The sequence below is a fragment of the Panulirus ornatus genome, chromosome 38, assembly GCF_036320965.1.
Source record: "Panulirus ornatus isolate Po-2019 chromosome 38, ASM3632096v1, whole genome shotgun sequence".
Lineage (NCBI taxonomy): Eukaryota > Metazoa > Arthropoda > Malacostraca > Decapoda > Palinuridae > Panulirus > Panulirus ornatus.
The window spans coordinates 27600265-27624811 of record NC_092261.1 but is presented as its reverse complement, the minus strand read 5'-3'; the positions used below and the strand labels follow the sequence as shown (position 1 = coordinate 27624811).

At 38.7% G+C, this 24547-nt stretch overlaps 1 protein-coding gene across 1 annotated transcript in view; it reads right to left on the bottom strand.

Moving 5' to 3' along the window:
* The window catches only part of LOC139760933 (teneurin-m-like), a 395107-nt gene that overhangs the window by 277465 nt on the left and 93095 nt on the right, over positions 1-24547 (bottom strand). Inside the window, exons 2-4 of the mRNA XM_071684709.1 lie at positions 15012-15310; positions 11284-11457; positions 3730-3902 (exon numbers count right to left, since the gene is read on the bottom strand). Of these exons, the coding sequence (XP_071540810.1) occupies positions 3730-3902; positions 11284-11457; positions 15012-15310 (646 nt within the window). The remainder of the gene's footprint in view (positions 1-3729; positions 3903-11283; positions 11458-15011; positions 15311-24547) is intronic.

Below are 24547 nucleotides of genomic sequence, written 5' to 3'. Positions count from 1 at the left end.
CCCAGCTCCACAGGAAATAGCTTCGCTACCGTCTGCTTCAGAGAGGTAGTGCTAGGAAAAAGACAAAAAAAGCCACGTTTGTTCACACTCAGTCTCTAGCTGTCATGTGTAATGCACTGAAACCACAGCTCCCTATCCAAATCCAGGCCCCACAGACCTTTCCATGGTTTACCCCAGATGCTTCATATGCCCTGGTTCAGTTCATCAACAGCACATTGAGCACATCGTTCCAATTCACTATATTCCTTGCACGCCTCTCACTCTCCTGCATGTTCAGGCCCTGATTGCTCAAAATCTTTTTCACTCCATCCTTCCACCTCTAATTTGGTCTCCTGCTTCTCCTTGTTCTCTCCAACTCTGAAACATGTATTCTCTTTGTCAATCTTGCACTCATTCTCTCTGTATGTACAAATGTTTTCAACACACCCTTTTCTGTTCACACATCTCTCTTACCCTTTCATTATTTACAAGATCAAACCACCTCACACCACATATTATCCTCAAACATTTCATTTCCACCATATCCACCCTCCTCTGTACAATCCTATCTATTGCCCATGCCTTGCAACAATATAACTTTGTTGGAACTACTATTCCATCAAACAAACCCGTTTTTGCTCTCCAAGATAACTTTCTCTCCTTCCACACATTCTTCATCGCTCCCAGAATCTTCGCCCCTTCCCCACCCTGTGACTCACTTCCACTTCCATGGTTCCATCTGCTGCTAAGTCCACTCCCAGATATCTAAAACACATCATTTCCTCCAATTTTTCTCCATTCAAACATACATCCAAATTAACTTCTCTCTCAACCGTACTGAACCTGATAACCTTGCTCTTATTTACATATACTCTTAACTTCCTCCTTTCACACACCTTTCTAAACTCAGTCACCAACTTCTGCAGTTTCTCACTCGAATCAGCTACTTGAGCTGTATCATCAGCAAACAACAACTGACTCACTTCCCAGGCCCTCTCATCCCAACAGATTGCATACTCACCCCTCTCTCCAAAACTCTTGCATTTACCACCTTAACCACCCTATCCATAAACAAATCAAATAACCATGGGGACATCACAGACCCCTGCTGCAGACTGACATTCACTGGGAACCAATCACTCTCCTCTCTTCCTACTCGTACACATGGCTTACATCCTTGGTAAAAACTTTTCACTGCTTTTAGCAATTTACCTCCCACACCATACAATCTTAAGACCTTCCACAAAGCATCTCTATCAACTCTCTCATATGCATTTTCCAGATCCATAAATGCTACATACAAATCCACCCGTTTTTATTTGTATTTCTCACACATCCTCTACCACTTCGGAAACCATACTGCTCGTCCCCAATTTGATGCTCTGTACATGTCTTCACCATTTCAATCAATACCTTCTACAATTTCCCAGGAATACTCAAGAAACATATGCCTCTGTAGTTTGAACACTCCTTTATCCCCTTTGCCTTTGTACAATGGCACTATGCATGCATTCCACCAATCCTCAGGTACTTCACCATGGTTCATACACAGAGTGAACATCCTTACCAACCAATCAACAACACAGTCACCCCCTTTTTTAATCTACTCCACTACAATACCATCCAAACCCTACCCCTGGCCAGGTTTCATCTTCCATAAGGCTTTACTACCTTTTCTCTCTTAACCAAACCATTCTCCCTGACCCTCTCACTTCGCACACCACCCCGACCAAAACACCCTATATCTGCCACTCTATCATCAAACACATTCAACAAACTCTCAAAATACTCACTCCATCTCCCTCTCACTTCATCACTACTTGTTAATACTTCCCCTTCACTAATGTTCCCATTGTTCTCTTGTCTTATGCATGTTATTTACCTCCTTCCAAAACATCCTTTTATTGTCCATTATTTAATGATACTCTCTCATTCCAACTCTTTTTCAACCCTTGTACCTTTCTCTTGACCTCCTGCCAATACATCTCCCAGTCATTTGCACTACTTCCTTGTAAGTACTGTCCAAATGCCTCTCTTTTCTCTTTCACTAACAACTTTACTTCTTAACCCCACCACTGAATATCCTTTCTAATCTGCCCACTTCACACCTTTCTCATGCCACATGCATATTTTGCACAAGCCATCACTACTTCCCTAAATACATCCTATTCCTCACCCACTCCCTTCACATCATTTGCTCTCACCTTTTGCCCTTCTACACTCAATCTCTCCTGGTACTTCCTCTCACAAGTCTCCTTTCCAAGCTCACTTACTCTCACCACTCTCTTCTCTCAAACATTCTCTCTTCTTATTTGATTCGCCTCCACATGACAGTGATCAGACATCCCTCCAGCTGCCCTTCTCAGCACATTAACATCCAAAAGTCTTTCTTTTACACACTTATCAATTAACACATACTCCAATAATGCCCTTTGACCATCTTCCCTTCTCACATATGTATACTTACATGTATCTCTCATTTTAAACTAGGTTTCCAATCACCAGTCTTTTTTAAGCACTCAAATCCACATTATCTTCACTATTTCCATTTACAACACTGAATACCCCATGTACACCTATTATACCCTCAACTGCCACATTACTCACCTTCACATTTAAATCACCCATCACTAAAACCTGGTCTCATGCATCAAAGCTGCTGACACACTAACTCAGCTGCTCCTAAAACACTTGCTTCTCATGATCTTTCTTCTCATGACGAGGGGCATAAACACCAATAATCATCCATCTCTCTCCATCCACTTTCAGTTTTACCCATATCAATCTAGGATTTACTTTCTTACACTCTATTACATACTCCCACAACTCCTGCTTCAGGAGTAGTGCTACTTCTTCCTTAGCTCTTGTCCTCTCACCAACCCCTGACTTTACTTTCAAAACTTTCCCAAACCACTCTTCGCCTTTACCATTATGTTTTGTTTCACTCAGAGCCAGAGCATCCAGGTTTCTTACATCAAACATTCTACATGTCTCTTCTTTCTTCTCATCTTGGTTACATCCACACACATTCAAAAACCCCAGTCTGAGCCTTTGAGGAGGATGAGCACTCCCCACTTAACTTCTGTTTCCCTTTTTCGAAATTGAAATACAAGGAGGGAGGGTTTCCAGCCCCCATTCTCATCCCCTTTAGTCACCTTCTATGACACGTGGGAAATACATGCGGTGTTCTTTCTCCCCTATCCCCAGGGATATACATATACAACCATGTAATGTTTGATAATAAATTATTACGTCTGTCTATCAGTCTGTCATGTCATACTCAGTGTATCCAGTCTTGCTATATCTTGACACACCTGTATTACGTGTTTACTGCAATGTAGGTTTAAGGAAAGAAATAGTATCATTCCTTTATTCAAATGTAGGGATATCTGCTAGCATAGAAAGAAAAACGTTAACTGGCATTCAGTATAACAGCTGGTCAAACTTAACATATTTTAAGAGAACAAGAGTATTTTCCTGGTAATGAGTAAATATGGCTATCAATATAATAATGTAACTAGTTTGGTTTTCACATGTTCACAAATAGCAAAGTTGTCTTGTTCATCAGTGAAGAAGCAGCTGTCATTTTCTACAGTTAGGAATAGTAAAGTGTAATGATATAGCTCTAGGAAGAGCAAAATGCCCCTTCTACCATGTGGGGACCAGGTAACTATCAAATAAAGTAAATCTAAAATTGTACATTTATGTATGGCAGGAGCAACAGAAAAATGAGAAAAAAGTACATCTCACCCTGGTGGTAATTGTAGGCATGGTGGATGTGGAGATTGAAACCGCCCACCCTTGAGATAAGCAAGTCATTGCCTGCCACTCGAACTGTCTGGTGCTCCCAGATGATCTGGGGGCATGAGGCATGTTCATATCCCACTGACACGCGTGCCACTGTCACACCATGTACCCGTTGCCTGTAGGAGTTGCAGATGATGATGGTTAGCTAAAGTAAAGGTCTGTATAATAAGAAGTAAATGTATTACTTTGGATATTTGGAGAAAATACTCTGCTAGTATCTGGATTTTATTGTTTTTTCTTATTCAAAACATATTTGCTATGCTCCCTTGGCATCACAGTCTAACCTCTACTGCATACCAAATAGAAATATGTAATAAAAACAGTAAGAAAATTTACATAGCAATTTTTTCACATAAGAGGCATGTCAGCCATTATTTGAAACAGGTAAAGAGTTCAATATTTTGATTATCATGGAAAGCATTACCACATCTCAACATCAAATATCTTGGTTTAATACAGACGGTATTTTCTTCAAACATATAGGCATATTTCAGTATGCCTGATGATTTACCATAGAGGGCCACATGGGTATCATTTACCAAAAATATCTCAAAGAACTTTTATGCAATTCCCAACGGGTGCTCAAATTCCATCTCATGTCATAAAATAACTATCTGTAATAACAAGTTTTTTCATAACTGATCACAGTTTCCCATATTAGCAATGTAGCACCATGAGCAGATGAAGAATGACTGCATCTGCTCACAGCCATTCTCCAGCTGTCATGTGTAATGCACTGAAACCAAAGCTCCCTATCCACATCCAGACCCCACAGAACTTTTCATGGTTTACCTGGATACTTCACATGCCCTGGTTCAGTCCACTGATGGCACATCAACCCCTGTATACCACATCATTACAGTTCACTGTATTCCTATGCATACCTTTCATCCTCCTGCATGTTTAGGCCCCAGTTGCTTAAAATCTTTTTCTCTCCATGCTCGTATCTCCAATTTGGTGTCCCTGATCTTGTTTCTTTCACTTCTGACTCATATGTCCTCTTTGTCAACCTTTCTTCAGTGATTCTCTCCATACATCCAAACCATTACAATACACTCTCTTTATCTCTCTCAAGCACACTCTTTTTATCACCACTAATAATCACCTATCTGACATCACTCACTTTCATTTTTACCCACATCAGTCTAGAATTTACTTCTTACACTCTTTCATATATTCCCACAACTTCTGCTTCAGAAGTGCTATTCCTTCCTTGTTCTTGTCCTCTTACCAACCCCTGACTTTACTTTTGAGACCTTTCAAACCATTCTTTCCTTTTGCCCTTAAGCTTTATTTCGTCAGAGCCAGAACATCCAGACTTCTTTCCTCAAACATACAACCTATCTCTCCTCTCCTCTCTTCTCATCTTGATTACAGCCACACACATATAGACACCTAAGCCTGAGCCTTCAAGGAGGATGAGCACTCCTTACTTGGCCCCATTTCATGTTCCTTCTTTTTGAAACAAATACAAAAAGTGAGGGGGGGGTAAACTATAATATAATTATTAAGAATATATTACAAACAGGTCTGCCTGTACTCTTAATGTCTCATATTCATCCTTAAATTGATTAAAGAGTATGAATGGATAGCCATTAAGGTGAGTTATGGAAATGAGCTTTAGAATAATTAAAAAAACCTCTCAAGAAATAGCTGTGGTGGGTCATATGCTGACATTACTGAAGGTTGCAGTGGTATGAACGAAACTAGTAATTTCATTATCAAAATGTTAATAAAGAAAATATGAAGCCCATCATGTAAGATTAGTGATCTTTGTTTAATGTACTAAGAATGGCACCATAACTATCCCTATGTCTCACAAACATGTTAATAGGCTCCAAGTGCAAAACTCTACTACTTACAAGCTCATTTATAGATGTTCAAGTGGTTCCTAGTGGAGGTTGGTCCACAGTAGGGGTGTGTGATGTCCACATGGTTGTTTGTTTATGGCTGGGGTGGTTAGGGAAGTAATTGCAAGAGTTTTGAAGAGAGGGGTGAGTATGCAGTCTGTTGGGGATGTGAGGGCCTGGGAAGTGTCAGTTGTTGTTCGCCGATGATACAGCACTAGTGACTGAGTTTGGAAGAGTGTATGGAAGGAGAAAGTTGAGATCAAATGTTAGTAAGAGCAAGATTATTAGGTTCAGCAGGGTTGAGGGACAATATAGTTGGGATGGGAGTTTCAGTGGAAAAAAATTGGAGGAAGTTAAGTGTTTCAGACATCTGGGTGTGGACTTAGCTTGCCTTCATCCATTCCCGGTGCCACCCCTGCCCCACAAGAAACAGCAACTGCCACCCCCTACATCAGCAAGGTAGTGCCAGGAAAACAGAAAAAAAGGCCACATTCATTCACAATCAGTCTTTAGCTATCATACTCAATACATAGAAACCACAACTCTATATCCATTATCCAGGCCCTACAGACCTTTCCATGGTTTACCCCAGACGTTTCATAGGCCCTGATTCAGTCCACTGACAGCAAGTCAACCCCAGTATACCACATCATTCCAATTCACTCTGTTCCTTGCACACTTCTCACCCTCCTGTATGTTCAGGCCCCAATTGCTCAAAATCTTTTTCACTCCATCCTTCTACCTCCAATTTGGTCTCCTGCTTCTTTCTCCCTCCACCTCTGACACATACATCCTCTTTGTCAATCTTTCCTTATTCATTTTCTCCATATGTCCAAACCATTTCCACAAATCCTCTTCTGCTCTCTCAACCTCACTCTTTTTATGACCACACATCTCTCTTACTCTTTCATTACTTACTTGATCTTACCACCTCACACCAAATATTGTCCTCAAACATTTCATTTCCAACACATCTACCTTCCTCATTACAACCCTATCTATAGCCCATGCCTCACAACCATATAACATTGTTGGAACTACTGTTCTTTCAAACATACCCATCTTTGCTCTCTGAGGTAACGTTCTCTCTTTCCACACATTCGTCATCACTCCCAGAGCCTTCACCCCCTCCACCGCCCTATGACACTTCCACTTCCATGGTTTCCCTTGCTGCTAAGTCAGGAAATGGCAAATATGTATGAAGAATATTCTTTTTATCATTATACTTAATCGCTGTTTCCTGCATCAGTGAGGTAGCATAAGGAAAACAGACGATGAAAGGCCCAACCACCCACATACACATATATATATATATATATATATATATAAACGCCCCTACACACAGACATACATACATATACATTTCAACATATACATACATAAACATACACAGACATTTACATTCATATACATACACAAACATTTACATATATACACATGCACATATTCATACTTGCTGCCTTCATCCACTCCTGTCACCAACCCACCACACCTGAAATAGCATCCCCCCCAGCGAGGTAGTGCCAGAAAAAGACAAAAAAGACCACATTCGTTCACACTCAGTCTCTAGCTGTCATATGTAATGCACCAAAACCACAGTACCTTATCCACATCTAGGCCCCACAGACCTTTCCATGGTTTACCTCAGACGTTTCACATGTCCTGGTTCAGTTCATTGACAGCATGTTGACCCCAGTATACCACATCGTTCCAATTCACTCCATTCCTTGCATGTCTCTCATCCTTCTGTATGTTAAGGCCCCGATCACTCAAAATCTCTATCATGCTATCCTTCTACCTCCTATTTGGTCTCCTGCTTCTCCTTCTTCCCTTCACCTGACACATATATCCTCTTTGTTAACCTTTCCTCACTCATTCTCTCCATATGTCCAAACCATTTTAACACACCCTCTTCTGCTCTCTCAACCATACTCTTTTTATCTCAACACATCTCTCTTACCCTTTCATTACTCATCCAAACCACCTCAAACCACATACTGTCCTCAAATATTTCATTTCCAACACATCCACTCTCCTCTGTACAACCCTATCTATAGCCCATGCCTCACAACATATAATATTGTTGGAATTACTATTCCTTAACATATTCATTTTTGCTCTCCTTCCACACGTTCTTCATCGCTCCCAGAGCCTTCGACCCTTTCCCCACCCTGTGACTCACTTCCACTTCTTTTCCTCCAATTTTTCTCCATTCAAATTTACATCCCTATCAATTTGTCCCTCATCCCTCTGAACCTAATAACCTTGCTCTTATTCACATTTACTCTTAACTTTCTCCTTTTGCACACTTTTCCAAATTCAGTCATCAACTGCAGTTTCTCACTCATATCAGCCACCAGTGCCAGGAGTGGATAATGGCGGGCGGGTGTTAATGTGTACGTGTGTGTATGTGTATATGTCTGTGCATGTGTATGTATATGTTTCTATATGTTTATATGTTGATATGTATATGTATATGTGTGTATATGTGAGTGTATGGGCATTTATGTATATACATATGTGTATATGAGTGGATGGGCCATTCTTCGTCTGTTTCCTGGGGTTACCTTGCTGACGCGGGAAACGGCATTCAAGTACAAGAAAATAAAGAAAATAGTTGTTAAGTGTAATGCACCGAAACCACAGCTCCCTATCCACATCCAGGCCCACAGACCCTTCCATAGTTTATATATATAGGAACTTCATTCCTTTAGTCATCTTTACCTAAAACCTCAACTGTCAATGTAAATAACATCTTTGGAATCTTAGAGTTTCCTTCACATCTTAACTTACCTGCAAAGATTTAGACAAAATCATTTAATACTTCACATGGATCCATCATTATCTGTAGGTAGTGAACTATGATACAATGACTGACTCATCTCATGTTCTGTGGATACTTACAGTCTCCTCTGTCTTTTTTTTAAAAGTAAGCTTTGAGCTTTTCAGGATAATATCCTCACTTTACCCATGTATTTCTCCTATAAGGCCATAGAAACCATATGGTTGACATCATTGAAATAATGACATACATAACAAAAAGTACCATTCAAGCTTAATGAAAGGAAAAAAATGGTAATATAACATGTTTTCAAGAACTGCATCACGAAAGCAAACAAAAGTCTGTTATATATTATTTCATTTTGCTTTGTCGCTGTCTCCCGTGTTAGTGAGGTAGCGCAAGGAAACAAACGAAAGAATGGCCCAACCCACCCACATACACATGTATATACATACACGTCCACACACGCAAATATACATACCTATACATCTCAATGTATACATATATATACACACACAGACATATACATATATATACATGTACATAATTCATACAGTCTGCCTTTATTCATTCCCATCACCACCTCGCCACACATGGAATAACAAACCCCTCCCCCCTCATGTGTGCGAGGTAGCGCTAGGAAAAGACAACAAAGGCCCCATTCGTTCACACTCAGTCTCTAGCTGTCATGTAATAATGCACCGAAACCACAGCTCCCTTTCCACATCCAGGCCCCACAGAACTTTCCATGGTTTACCCCAGACGCTTCACATGCCCTGGTTCAATCCATTGACAGCACGTTGACCCCGGTATACCACATCGTTCCAATTCACTCTATTCCTTGCACACCTTTCACCCCCCTGCATGTTCAGGCCCCGATCACTCAAAATCTTTTTCACTCCATCCTTCCACCTCCAATTTGGTCTCCCACTTCTCGTTCCCTCCACCTCTGACACATACATCCTCTTGGTCAATCTTTCCTCACTCATTCTCTCCATGTGACCAAACCATTTCAAAACACCCTCTTCTGCTCTCTCAACCACACTCTTTTTACTACCACACATCTCTCTCACCCTTACATTACTTACTCGATCAAACCACCTCACACCACATATTGTCCTCAAACATCTCCTTTCCAGCACATCCACCCTCCTCCACACAACTCTATCCATAGCCCATGCCTCGCAACCATACAACATTGTAAGAACCACTATTCCTTCAAACATACCCATTTTTGCTTTCCAAGATAATGTTCTCGACTTCCACACATTCTTCAAGGCTCCCAGAATTTTCGCCCCCTCCCCCACCCTATGACTCACTTCTGCTTCTATGGTTCCATCCACTGCCAGATCCACTCCCAGATATCTAAAACACTTTACTTCCTCCAGTTTTTCTCCATTCAAACTTACCTCCCAATTGACTTGACCCTCAACCCTACTGTACCTAATAACCTTGCTCTTATTCGCATTTACTTTCAACTTTCTTCTTTCACATACTTTACCAAACTCAGTCACCAACTTCTGCAGTTTCTCACATGAATCAGCCACCAGCGCTGTATCATCAGCGAACAACAACTGACTCACTTCCCAAGCTCTCTCATCCACAACAGACTGCATACTTGCCCTTCTTTCCAAAACTCTTACATTCACCTCCCTAACAACCCCATCCATAAACAAATTAAACAACCATGGAGACATCACATATCCCTGCTGCAAACCTACATTCACTGAGAACCAATCACTTTCCTCTCTTCCTTCTGTTATAATCACTTTCTATAGTATTCCTGTGCCCAGTCCATAATGTCATGCTGCCCCATTTCCCCACTTCATTATGTCTATGCTATTAGTTTTGATTCATTGAATGTCACTAAAATGTAAGCAAACTTCCTTTGGAGGAGCTGGTTAGGTCCCTGAGAGGCAAAGGCAAGTGGGGATTCTAGCTCAAAAACATAATTTCCACAAGCCCAAAACTAATATTCTGAGCCAAATTCCTTAATTGCCCTTCAAGGGAAGCTAAAAATGTGAGGAGGCTCTCCTAAGCAGGGAAGGAGGCTCTGCTGAGCAGTAGAAAACTGGTAACTCTAACTGATAAACCATGTTCTCATCTTCCAAGTTATTGTTACTGATCAGAGGGAGATGCATCACTTTAACAAAATGGTATATTTAATGTTATCACTAGTGCTCACTGGCATATCATGGATAATGCTTCATGATATTACTACTCAATGGTAAGAATCATCTAGATCCAGAAAACATAATTAATGCATTTACACTAAAATATTGATACAGATGACCGATGAACTAAGTTTCTATGTAGACTTTAGTACCAATCCATGATTATCTACTGTAATGCTGAAGTGAGTACAAAAAAATTCATTTCAAAGGCCAAATTGGCAATTGTAAATATCTGCCTTCCTGAGTGAAAAATTGCATATCCATAAAAAACAGGTGTTAACTCTTGGAATTGATAATCTTATTCATCATCTGATTTAAAACTGACCAGAAAGAAAATCATCCTCACTGACTCAATGGCAATTACATACTAACAGCACAAGCTGGTGAAGTAGGGGAATGCAGCCTAATCACATTATGGTTAGAGCACTTGGGGCACAGTTTTAGCAAGTCTTTACAGTAATGCTCAATTCTTTCATCACAACACTCTTCAGGTTATCTTACAGTTACAATTTCCATGTGCATCTACCTATCTTGTCAATGTCAGTCATATGGCTTTGAAGGTTTCATCAGTGAAACTACATGGATGAAGTGAGAATGAGGAATTTGGCTTAAAAATTTGCTTACACACAATTAGAATGTTCCAGGGATAGGAGGCCATTCTTCAAAAAGTTATTTCTACACAAAAGCATACCTGTACACATTAAAACGGTTCCAAGCATAGGTGAATTTAATATTAGGATCAGCTTCAAAGACACGGGTGAAGAGGGTGCCCTCAAGAACTATCCTAAGGTGGATCCTGCGCAGAGTAGCTGGGATGTGGTCTGGTGTCAGCTGCATCCTGATGGTTGACTCATACCCATTGGCCCTGTAGTATGATCAGGATGTCAGCATAAGGAAGAGGTTAAGTGGAGGCTAATAAATAGCTTGCAAGAAAGAGGTTCAGCAAGTTGGGACAGATAGCTGAAAGCAAAGATAAGCAGTAAGAAGAGGTCAGCAAAGTAGAATAGCTAGAGGTAGAAGGGAGAGATCAGTAGGGAGAACTCAGCATATATGTGGGATATTCGTCAAAGAAGGAGAAAAGCAGAGTACAGTCAAACAACAAAAGACTGTAGACACCACAGGTGGCAAGAGGATGAAACACCTGTAACACTGCAGGGAGGGCAAAAGTGTTAGGGAAATAGTAATGTCGGACTGAAAGTAATGTATTCAAATGCTGATGGATTAATAAAAGAGCTAAAAATCAAGCTTCAAATATGGGAAAGTGCACCTAATATTGTTGGAGCCATGAAAACTAAGTTTTCTAAAGAGATAAGGCCTCACCTGTCCTGACTAGAAGGGTACATGATAGCAGAAAAGAAAGAAAGTCAAGGGAGGAAGATTGGCTTTTTCATTAAAGATAGGATAATAGTACACAGTGGCGTTAATATCATCTAATCCTCCAAAGCACTCCAACGATCCATAACAAACATACTACGATAACAATGAAGGAGCAATCAGAATGGTCCATGAAGCAGTGAAACACTTACTTCTTAGAGATGGTAAAATTTGATAATGGGGGATTTTAATTATGAAGAGACAGATTGGGTGTATTTGGTTTCTTGTGGTGATGTGGAATCTTAGAGACATATGTTTTTAGGCTGTATACAGGAAAATTTCCTTTACCATTTCAGGAAACAGACACTATACATAAATTCAAAAGGTTGAGTGATAGTAGAGGACTTACAAGAGATGAGGCCCCATAAGTGTTAAACTCCCTCCCCATACTGTACAAATAGGTATTTACAAATAGGCAAATACACAATTACTAAGATGAAAGGGACAGATACCCCACCATTACTAGATTATCTTCACACATACTAGCATGGACACTGATGATAATATACATGATACACCAACTGGAAGATGTAACCAAGCAATACTCAAGTTGGAATATGTGGTAAATGAAGACATAAAAAGAGCAAAAGTGAGTGACGACTTAAAAAGGAAATAAAATTCCAGAAACTACTCAAACCTTAATACTTTCTATGGCAGTTTGGGAAATGGAGTTCAGTAGCCAGGAACCAAGGCTCTGTGGTAAGAAGTTCTGTGAAATTTACAACAAAGGAGTAGAGACATGGGTATATCAAATCTCATATACAGAGGGAATGGTAAGAAAAAAGAAAGAATTATCTAATACAAGATATCAAAAAGCAAAGGATCTTCATGATATGCAGTGATACAGATAGCACTCCACTCAATAAGCATTTGTAAAGTATATGAGAGCATGAAATGGGTATAAGAAGATAAGAAAAGAGAAACAAAACACTTTGAAAAGAATAATGTGAACAAGGCAGGTGAAAATCTAAAATTTTTCCATAAATTCATCAGGAGTAAGTAGTCAGTTATGCAGCAGCTAACCAGGCTAAAGTATTCAAAGAGAAAAATTGTAGAGGATGAAGTGAGGAAGTGTAGGGAACTAAGATAAACCATTTGAATTACCATTCAAGATGTCGCTGGTGAGAGACAAAGTGCCAAGGTAATGGAGATGGACAAATATCATACAGATATGACAAAGGATACTAGGTACAGACGAGCTACAGACCAGTCTCGGTAACAAGTGTGATTTGTAAGGTTTTGAAAAAGATTATCAGAAAGCAAGTGGATTACTTCTATGGAGGAGATTTTACCCAACTGAGAGACAGCATGGTTTTAGGGAAAGGAGGTCATGCGTACCTAACTTTTTTGTGTTCTACAATGGAATAAGCTCATTCTTGGAGAAAAGGGAAGGCTTGGTGCAGTGTCTCTATTTGGACGGCCAGAAAGCATTCGACACTCTACCACATGGGAGGCTGACTAGGAAGTTGGATCACCAGGTAGGAATAAAGAGATATTTCCTATGATGGATAGAAGATTATCCAAGTGGGGGGAACAAAAGACACATGTTACAAGAGCTTTTCTAAATGGGCTGACAGAACCAGCAGAGTGCCACAGGGTTCTGTTCAATGACCACCACTCTTCTTGCCTAAGGGTATACTCTCCTGCATCAATATGTTTGCAAATGATGCAAAGGTAATGAGGAAAGTGAAAGTGAGGAGCATTGCATCAGTTTTCACAGAGACCTAAACAGACTCCAAAGTTGGTCAGAAACATGGCTGATGAAATTCAAACCAATTAAATGTACAATAATGAGGATAGGGTAGAGCAAAAGATTGGCCTCAATATGATTATCATGTATCAAGAAATTAGCTTCAGAATTCTGTACTAAGAAGGACTTAGGAATCGACATTGTCCCTAACCTATTGCCAGAGTCCCACATTAGGAGCATAATTAAGAAGTCAATCTGTCTGTTAATAAATAGAGAACAACTCTCAAGTAAACTGGTAAGGAAATATTAAGCAAGCTATTCATATCCTACATAATGCCAAAACTAGAATATGTTTCATATTTGGTCATCATACCTAAAGAAGAACAAATGGAAGGTCCAGAGAAAGGAAATGAAGATGGGACCAGAAGTAAGAGAGCAACGTTACAGGAAAAGGCTTGAGGCTTTAAATTTACCTACCTTGGAAGAAAGAAGAGTGAAGGATGACCTGACTGCATTATTTAAGTTTTCAAAACACATCAGTGACATGGCCAGTGAACAGTTCCTTGAAAGATACAGGGATGGAACAACCAGAGAACATATCAAGAAATTAAAAAGGATGTAAATAAATACTTTTATAGTATAAGAGAGGTGAATGAATGGAAAAGAATGATTGAAGACATAATTAATGCAGACAGCATAAATAAATATAAGAGATTGCATTACAGTAGAGAATGTTCAAGAGACTGGGTCCCATGAGTGTAAAACTCCCTCCCTTACAGTACAAATAGGTAACTAGCATAAGTAAGGTCACTAACTGAGAGAGATCAGTATGACAGAGATGTCTGTAGGAAGGGAGAAGTCAGCTGACATCAAAGATCAGCAGGAGAAAGGTATACCATTTAGGATACAGATTTCCATTTTATGATTAATTGAAAACATCTTCAAAAATAAAAAAGACAAGATTTTGTGATAACCATTTAGACCACTTCTAACTTAAGGTTTATTCAGCTACGTCCATTCCTTTTCATATCTACAGCATGAAGTTCATGCAGGAAGGGAGAAGTCAGTTGAAAACAAAGATCAGCAGAAGAAAGGTATATTGTTAAGGATACAAATTTCTGTTGTATAATCAACAAAAAAATCATTTCTAAAAGTAAAACAATTATGCAAAAAGATTTAATAACTATTTGGATGGTACTCATAAAGATTAATCAGCTATGCCCATTGAAATTCTTTTTATATCTAAAGCATGAAATTCGTGCTGATCATAAAATGTAAAGATTACCAAACAATAGTGATGTAATGTTTTTCTCTCTAAATATCATCTAAAAGTTACAAAGCCAACAAAATCTTACCTGGATGAATGATAAACTAGATACATCCCTGTCCCTGGAATCTGAATAGACTCCTGCACTGCTTGTGACTCTACCAAGATGGCATCAACATCTGGACACTCTCCTTGGAAAACATTCTGCCAGGTGGCCATAACAACAGGCCTTAAGAGGTCGTAGTCATGGGGAGGACAGTGGGAGGTGAGATGTCGCTGTGGGTGGTCATAGTAGGTATCTTGATGATCGCCATTTGCTGTGCCCGGAACGGTCATCACAATGTCATCCAGAACTACCACTTCATTCCATGGTACCATCACACGGATCTGAACCAGTGATGAATGTCCTGGTTACTTTAATAACTCAATATTGTATAAGATGTGAAGCATTTAATAATGATGCTTATTTTTTTGTGTACAATCAATAGTAAATCATATGGTATCTATACCACTCATTTGTCATATCTCTTTTATTTTATATGTTTTGGTTATGTTAGTCTCATTACTGATTTTCCATGCCATATTCAATTGCTAAGGTAAAGGTACTATGTCATCATTGCCTTCATATGTCTGATTTATACAAAGGAATACATAGGAATTCAAATTAGTTAAAACAGCAACCGACCATTAGGTTCTTTCAAGGCTGTTTGTGATAGTGGAAGATATCAGAAACTCAGAGATTAGTGTGGTAAAAGTTAGAAGGCATACAGATATTTCAAAGAGAGTAGCCTGCAAATTGTCAATATGACTTAAGGGGGTGCAAATAATATAAGTTGTGGACTTGAAGCAAGATATTTATCACGTCTATTCTTAAACATATCGACTTTTCTGCTTTCAACCACTCTGACAAATTGCTCCCTATGTTAATCGTTTTGAAGAAAAAGTACTTCACCTTATTCAAGGTAAAACATGTCCATGAGTTTGTATCTATTACAGCTAGTGAAATCAGATGAATCAAGTCTTAATAACGCTAAAGATCAAGATTACACAGCCTTTAATAATTTTGAACATTTGTATTATGTCACCTCTTAGCTTACTCTTTTCTAAGCTAAGTAGATTCAAGTAATTTAATCTGCTCTCATAGGATTTGTTTCTCAGCCTGGGAATCATCTTGGTAGCTTAATGCTGCACTCCCTATATTCTGTTTACATCTTTTTCTAGGTAGGGTGACCAAAACTGAACACAATACTCAAGAGAGAGTGCTGAATCAATGAGCTGTAAAGAGCAAGGGTGATTACCCTGGACTTAAATTCAAAGGCCTTCCCTATGAATCCAATAATTTCATTTACTCTTTTCACAGCTTACTTGGTTTAAGGTCACCAGAGATTATTATGACCATGTCTTTTTCCTCATTTACTTTTTGCAGTTCAACAGAATTTATATTGCAGCTTGCCTTTTCATTTTTGCTTTTAATGTGTAAAACTTTGCATGTACTGTATCAATATAAAAATTCATTTGCTACCTATGACACCAGTCCATCAGTTTATCTATTTCATTTTGAAGCTGCAGACATTCAAGTTCATTTGTAGACTTATTTCCCAACTTTGTATCATTGACTAAGTCTGTTTCATACTAAAGTTCATTTGCAGATTTATTACCCAATTTTGTTTCATCAGCAAATTTTATCTTGAAATGCAGCACATTATCAATATCATTAACACATAGAAAGCAAACCAGTCCTAAGACTGATCCTTGTGGCATCCTACTTGTTATGTCTAACAATTCTGATGCTTGACCATCATTTACAATGCTTTCTTCAAGGCCAATCAACCATTTTCCTATCATTCAAGTGCAACCCTATCAGTGCCATGCAACTTAATTTTCGTGAGTAACCTTTGATATAGAACCATATCAAACGCTTTTTGAAAATCTAGGTAGATGATAACAACTGCTTTACTTTTGTCGTAAAAGTTGATTATAGGATAACAGAAATCAAGTAGATTTGTCAGGCATGAGGAATTTCGTTGAAAACCATGCTGAGAATTGTTTATTAAGTGGTAGTCCTCCAAATAGTTTACAATACTATTTTAACTGATGGCATTCATAGGTTTTCCAGTCTTCTGGAGAGGATGGTTTCTGATGAATTATATTGATGTTAATGAAATAATCTGTACACTCCTTGGGACAGGCTACAAATATGAATTTACATATCAAGTTTCCTTTTTTGTTTGAACTACAAACAGCTGCAGCTATCATGTAAGGTTGCTAAACATTAAAAGGGACTTGATTTATCCTTCATAAAAATCTAACCCTCACTATTCCTGGGAATCCTGCCCACTTCAAGTTACTTTCCATGATACCTCACATCTAGCACCCTGTGGGGTGATGATCAGGCATGTGTGAATGTCTATAGCTTTTTGATGTTTTCCCAATATAAATTTTCAACTCATGACAAAAAAATATAGGTTTCAAAAAATAAAGAAACCTTTCTCCCAAGGATGGCATCCTGTGAGCAGCAAGATAATGAAGAGGATCAAATGAGGCTAGATCACTAATGCCCTGCCTATTTGTTGGGTATACACCAGTATTCCCATCCCTGGCAGTCCACACTTAAGTGTGGTGATGTCTGCTTGCTCATATTAGGTTACCCTTCGACATTCAGTGACCACCACCAGCCATAGTGTCAGCAATCTCCATGGGCTGGTGGTTGGAGTGACTGGCATGCCTAAGAATTCATAGGTCACTAGTGTAACCAAGATTAGTTACAGTCAGTAAAGAGAAAGGTTTCCCTAACAGAGAAAAGGGGCAGGCAGATAGAACAAGGAAGGAACAGAGATATTATGCTTGTGGGAAACCACTTCTGAGAGAAAGGATTTTTGCTATTCAAAAAATATGTTTCTGTTCTAATCTTTGTTCCTACAAGTGGTGAGAGTACATCCACCTAAAGGAAGAGGATTAGGATAAAATGTGTTAACAGAGTTAAACAAAGCCAGAGGTATCAATTCATCCTCAGCCACCAGCTTGGAGATGGTGTAGGATTACTCTTCTTCATAAGAAGCTTCAAAAGTCACAAGGGACATCCACATTATTCACATTAAAACATCTTGATGAAGGTGTTTAACTAATTCCAGAAACTCCTTGTATTGATTTCCTCCAGTGAGAAGTCCCTGAGGAATGCCACTTTCCTATTACCATAGGCTCAACGCATAGACCAGATTATAATGACAAGGCAATTGTCTTAATTTGGGTACAAATAATCTTTGCTGAAAGTGATTTCAAGGTTCCTGGGTAAATAAATCAATATTCAAGACAATCCTCTGAAATTTCAATAACATCTTTAAGATATTTACCAATGCATAGCGAATAATGCTTCTAATCAAATAATTTCCAAGAACTCATAATAGTTGAGTTATTACTGAACTTAAAGGTTTTATTCTTGGCCAGATATCTCAGGTTTGGGTTAATAATGACTTAAGGAAGTTATCTCCACGAGGTGATTTTTTCATCTAGACCCATGGAGGATCTCAGTAATTCTTCCTTCAGAACCCAAGGCTAAAAGAAAAAGAAATTTCCAGCTGGGACATTGTGGAACTGTTTCCTCGAAGGTTTTTGGCTTAGAGATCCAGAATTTTGCAAACTTCACACTGCTTGAAAAAGCAAGACAATTGGTATTCTTATGAAAGAGGATCTAAGATATTTATCCCACAAATGACCAGATGGGTTAATACTGAAGCCTACCAAAAGAGGATCTTGTAAGAGGCAAAAGTGTTACTGGCATTATGCTAATCATTGAACAGGCTAAAGAAGAAATCTACGTATAAACTCTGTCACATCACATTAGTCAGGTTCATTTATGAGGCAATGAAAAGATTTCCAAACTAAATGGTATTGAATCTGAGACGGGCCGCCTGTTTTTCATGAACAAGGCAAGAGAGGAAATTAAACATAAAGCTTTTGTCACATCATACTAGTCAGATCCTTTTAGAAATGAGAAAAGATTTCCACAATGACAGGTACTGTCCCTGATACAAGTCTTTTGCATATCATGAAATAGTCAAAAGAAAAATCACATCCAATTTATCAGATCCTTCTAGAAATGACTGAAAAGATTTCAAACTGGCTGGTATTGTCTCTAAGAATGAAAAATAGTATACTGAAGATCACCAGTCAGATGTTCTCTTAGAAAATTCATGTGTGAAGAATCTAAAATCCAGAGTTTTGATGTTGGGCTCCTGTAAATTAGTGGGGTGCTCTAGAAAGACTTAAGGAATCAATTAAGGATTTTTGCAAAGCTGGGAAAGTTGCAGGTACTAAGGTTATTTGGTACTAAACCCTGAAAACCAAAGTAATGAAAAACTTTTCCCATAATATTTACAGGAGATAAAAGATAAATCCAGGCTTACCAGTTTTGAAGTCAGAGCATAAGTTTTACCCGCTGTTTAATCAAAGACTGGTAAAATCTCAATATGGCATATGCCCAGAATCTGCAAGCATCTTCAAGATGGAATGCTGGGAATAAAAAGCCTTTTGACATTGCTAAGTCTCTGCAAACATCTTCGAGATGGAATGCCGGGAATAAAAAGCCTTTTGACATTGCTAAGTCAAAAATATGCTTCATCAATTCCAAAAGAGGAAGAGACTCGCACAAACCCTGCTCATCAAACAACAATCAGCCACACTATTGTCCAAATTTAACAAAAGTTCACATTCCAGTTGTAAAACAGTTTGTGACATGAACAACCAAAGAGCAATGAGCTCCATTTCGTTGATATACCAGGGTCTTTGCTCTTTTCTCTAAATGCCTGCACCTCCATGACCCTCTGATGAGTGGGAATCCTGTTCAAGTGTTGATGCACCTATCCGTTCAACCTGAGAGGTCTCTAGACCTCTCCATAGCAAGTCTTTGATAGTTTTTCTTTTTATACCACAACACAAGAACATTGAAAAGATCCTAGATGACAGGACCCCGATAGTCTTTGTCTTCAGCAGAAAAGAATTTGATGCCCAGAAGGATAACTTTCTTGGTCTATATCTTCATGCCACCATGTATAAGGATCTGAATTACACAAATAGAAAGCAAGTGGATGATTTTCTGTGGAGAAGAAACCTTCTAAGTGAGAGACAGCGTTGTTTAAGGGAACTAAGTCATATCAACTAACCTCTTGGAATTTTACGAGTGAATTTATTTCTGGGACAGAAGGGAAGGTTGGGTGAATTGGATATATATGGACTGCCAGAATGCATTTGATGCTATACCATAAAGAATGTGCATCATAAAGTTACATTACCAAGCCAGGATAAGGGGAAAACTACAATGGACAGAATATCATCTCAGTGGGAGAGAATACAGGACGCATGTTACAAGAGCCTTTTCTAAATGGGTTAAGGTAACCATAGGAGGGTTATATGGTTTGATTCTGAGACCATTACTCCTCTTGATTTATATTAATGACTTGCCTGGGCGCTTAGAATCCTACATGAATTTGTTTGCAGATGAAGCAAAGGTCATAAGGGAAGTGAAGAGCAGAATGTTTGTGTCAGCTTTAACAGGTTCCAAAGTTGGTATGAAAAGTGGTTGATGAAATTCAACCCACACATATGTAAAGTAATGAAGATGTGGCAAAGCAAGAAATGACCTGAATTTGATTATTACCTTGCAAGAAATAAGCTCCTGGATTCTGTGTGAGAAGGACTTGAGGGTAGACATCAACCCTAGCCTGTTGTCAGAGTCTCATATTAGGAAAACAGTTAAAGAGACAAACTGTCTGCTGGAAAATATCAGAATAGCTTTCAAGTATATGGATAAGGAAATACTCGGCAAGCTGTTCATATATTGCATAAGGCCAAAACTAGCATATGTTTCTCAGGTTTGGTCAACACACTTAACGAAGCACAAAGAGCTCCCAGAAAAGGGCCATGGGAATGCAACAAAGATGGTAACATAATTAAGATTGCTAAGCTAAAGGGAAAGGCTAGAGGCTATAAATTAATACACCATGAAAAAAGAAAGAGAGAGAGTTGACCTGATCACAACCTTTGAGTTTCCAAAAGAAAATGATGAGGTGGACAGTTCTTTGAGCAATGTAGGGACAGAGCAATGAAAGGACATGATATGAAATTAAGTGAGAAACTTATAAATAAGGATGGAAAGAAAGGCTTTTATAGTATATAAGTGGTGAATAAATAGAGCAGATTGACTAAAAATATGGTTAGTGTAGACACCATTCATAAGTCTAAGAGGCTATATGATACAAGAGAGTATTCAAGAGATGGGGGCCCAAGATTGTAAAACTCCCTCCCTATACAGTATAGGTAGGAAATTTTAGCAAAAGCTTTCAAAATAAAATTTTCCCAGTTGTTCTAGCTGACATCAAGATGTCATTGCTAGGAATGGAAGGACTAGTGTCGATGATACATAATTCAAAGCTCTGATTGCTGGAACAAAAATAAACTGTCTGAGAACACCAATCTAATCCTAGTGATGAAAACATTTTGATTGTGAATTAAACAAGACTTTTCCATCTGGAAGGTGTTTGGGACTTGAAAACCCTATTTGGAAATTACACTTTTGAGTTCAGAATAATAAAAAATCTTGAAGGTACTATGCTCAACCCAAAGTGCATCATTTTGAGCTGACAGGTCCTTGGACCTATTTTGAGGCCAAAACTTCATTCTGGGGTTAATTGATATGTGGCAATGAGAAATCTTGAAATCCGAAATCTTTCACATGTCTACCGAAAATCTTCTGAGATTGCTACCCACTTTCAAACAGTCTGTTAACCTGACACCAAAAGAAGCTGTAATTTGCAGGTAGTTTTTCTTATCTTTTCAAAAGAGAGCAATTACTCCTTTTGCGGTCCATTCATCTACCAGATGCCTTTGTTCTCTGATGCCATTCAGAGAATGATCAAGTCTAGGTCTTTTAGACCTATAAATATTATGAAGTCTGTCTTTATTAGTCCAGATTGAGGTGTAGGAAGGCTGTGTGTACAGGGTTGCTGATTTCCCATTCCAGCATGATGCACATTGGCATTCTTTGCCAAAATGCTGCTCCTGAAGCCCTGGTCATGAGGAAAACACAAGGCTTCATAAAAAGCAAAACCTTCTTCCACATAATAGTGAATCTCTGGAAGCCATATGTCTTTCCAGCATCAATCAAAGTTAAGAACCAGAAGAGAATCATGTAGCTCACTACCAAGTTAGAGCTATATCAGGATTTACATAAGCATCATTGTGCTCAGTATCATTGAAACTAGTGACTCTGCCAACATCTGGACTCGTAAAAGCTACTAGTAGAGTGATCTGGGAATGGAAAACTTCCATTAGCAATGCCTATTTGAGAACCATACATTTAATGCCTCTTAACCAAAAGATTAGGAAAATATCCTTCTCAATCAACCAAAGAACACATGAAAAGAGAAAGAAGGAGTTGAAAGATAACACTGGCTAAAGGTTCAGCATGAATCTCAAACTTCAAAACATTAAATTCATCTCAATAGAAAAAAAACAGAATACTTACAGCTAACCCAGCATGATACAAAAAAGAAAACTGTGCTTATCAATGATCAAAAGGGTTGTGGAAGGGAAGAAGTCTCTTAGAAACCAGTTAGAGCAGTATGATGTAGTCAGCAGCAAACAAGTTGATTCTGTAGTTTGTCAGTGGCTCCAACTACCAGCCCAGGCAGAATCTTGATGCCATAGCTGGTGGCAGTCACTGACTGCTAGATGGTAGCCAAAAACAGGTGAAAAATGGTCATCTCATTCGGTGGTGTAGGGTAAGAAAACTGGCATGCATTCATCCAAAACATAAATAGTTGGTGGGCTGAAACCTTATATGGTCCACTGCATTATCTCACCATTCATAGAATAACACTAAGGATTTTTTCATTTGTTCATAAACTCAACATGTTAACAGGTTTAAGGAAAAATAATGTAGTTCTTGTCAATCATGTATAGTTTTTTCAGTTTTCTTGTTTTTTCTTTCATGATGTTACATCTCATGGTACATAAAAGATAAACCAAATATTAGCCTATGAAACAGTTAAAGGAAAACTGATGCAGCTCTTTAATGGTTTAACAACAAGATTCTGAGATGCTTATTATGAAGGAGACTTGGAACATTATTACCATACTTGTCCTTTACAGTACATGCTTTTCCAGTAGTATTTGCTTTCTGAGCAAAGTAGAAATCACCTTAGTAATCAAATTGCTGATCAATCCCATATCATCAAACATCAAACACTAAAGATTTAGGATGTTTGCTGTGAGTATCTGTATGGAGAAAGGTTGAAGTAAGATACTATGAATTTTGAAAACAGCTATAATTTAAAACAAATATGGAGTATGGCAAACCAATAAGTGGTACAATTAGGTGCTTATGGAAAATCTAAGTTTCAAAATCATGAGAACTCCCAAACTAAATGAGTGAAGAGAAGAAGAAAAAATGGGAAGGATAAAGGAAAGTCTGCTCAGTCACATCCTGGAAAAAAATAGCTTTTCCCAGGTTCAAAAAATCAATTCCTTCCTAACATAATTCTGCCCATAAACAAGGGAAAAGAGAGCACGTCCACATGGAAGACAGCAGTGACCTCTTGACCAGAAAAGAAGTGATACACAATGGTTTGAAAAGAAGTGCCAGTCAGAATCTACCAAAAATTTCAATAAACTGTCTGAAAGAAACCTTGATGAAGGAATTTCAAAAATAAATCAAAGTAATTTTTTTGAAGGTGTTTGCTTTGAAGAATGTACGTGAGAAATACTTGGAAAAGCAAATGGATTTGTGTGTAGCATTTATGGATCTGGAGAAGGCATATGACAGAGTTCATAGAGATGCTCTGTGGAAGGTATTAAGAATATATGGTGTGGGCGGCAAGTTTTAGAAGCAGTGAAAAATTTTTATCAAGATGTAAAGCATGTGTACATGTAGGAAGAGAGGAAAGTGATTGGTTCGCAGTGAATGCAGGTTTGCAGCAGGGGTGTGTGATGTCTCCATGGTTGTTTAATTTGTTTATGGATGGGGTTGTTAGGGAGGTGAATGCAAGAGTTTTGGAAAGAGGGGCAAGTATGCTGTCTGTTGTGGATGAGAGCTTGGGAAGTGAGTCAGTTGTTGTTCACTGATGATACAGCGCTGGTGGCTGATTCACGTGAGAAACTGCAGAAGCTGGTGACTGAGTTTGATAAAGTGTGTGAAAGAAGAAAGTTGAGAGTAAATGTGAATAAGAGCAAGGTTATTAGGTACAGTAGGGTTGAGGGTCAAGTCAATTGGGAGGTAAGTTTGAATGGAGAAAAACTGGAGGTAAAGGGTCTTAGATATCTGGGAGTGGATTTGGCAGCAGATGGAACCATGGAAGTGGAGGTGAATCATAGGGTGGAGAAGGGGGCCAAAGTTCTGGGAGCCTTGAAGAATGTGTGGACGTCGAGAACATTATCTCGGAAAGCAAAAATGGGTATGTTTGAAGGAATAGTGGTTCCAACAATGTTGTATGGTTGCAAGATGTGGGCTATGGATAGAGTTGTGTGGAGGAGGATGGATGTGCTGGAAAGGAGATGTTTGAGGACAATATGTGGTGTGAAGTGGTTTGATCGAGTAAGTAATAATAGGGTAAGAGAGATGTGTGGTAATAA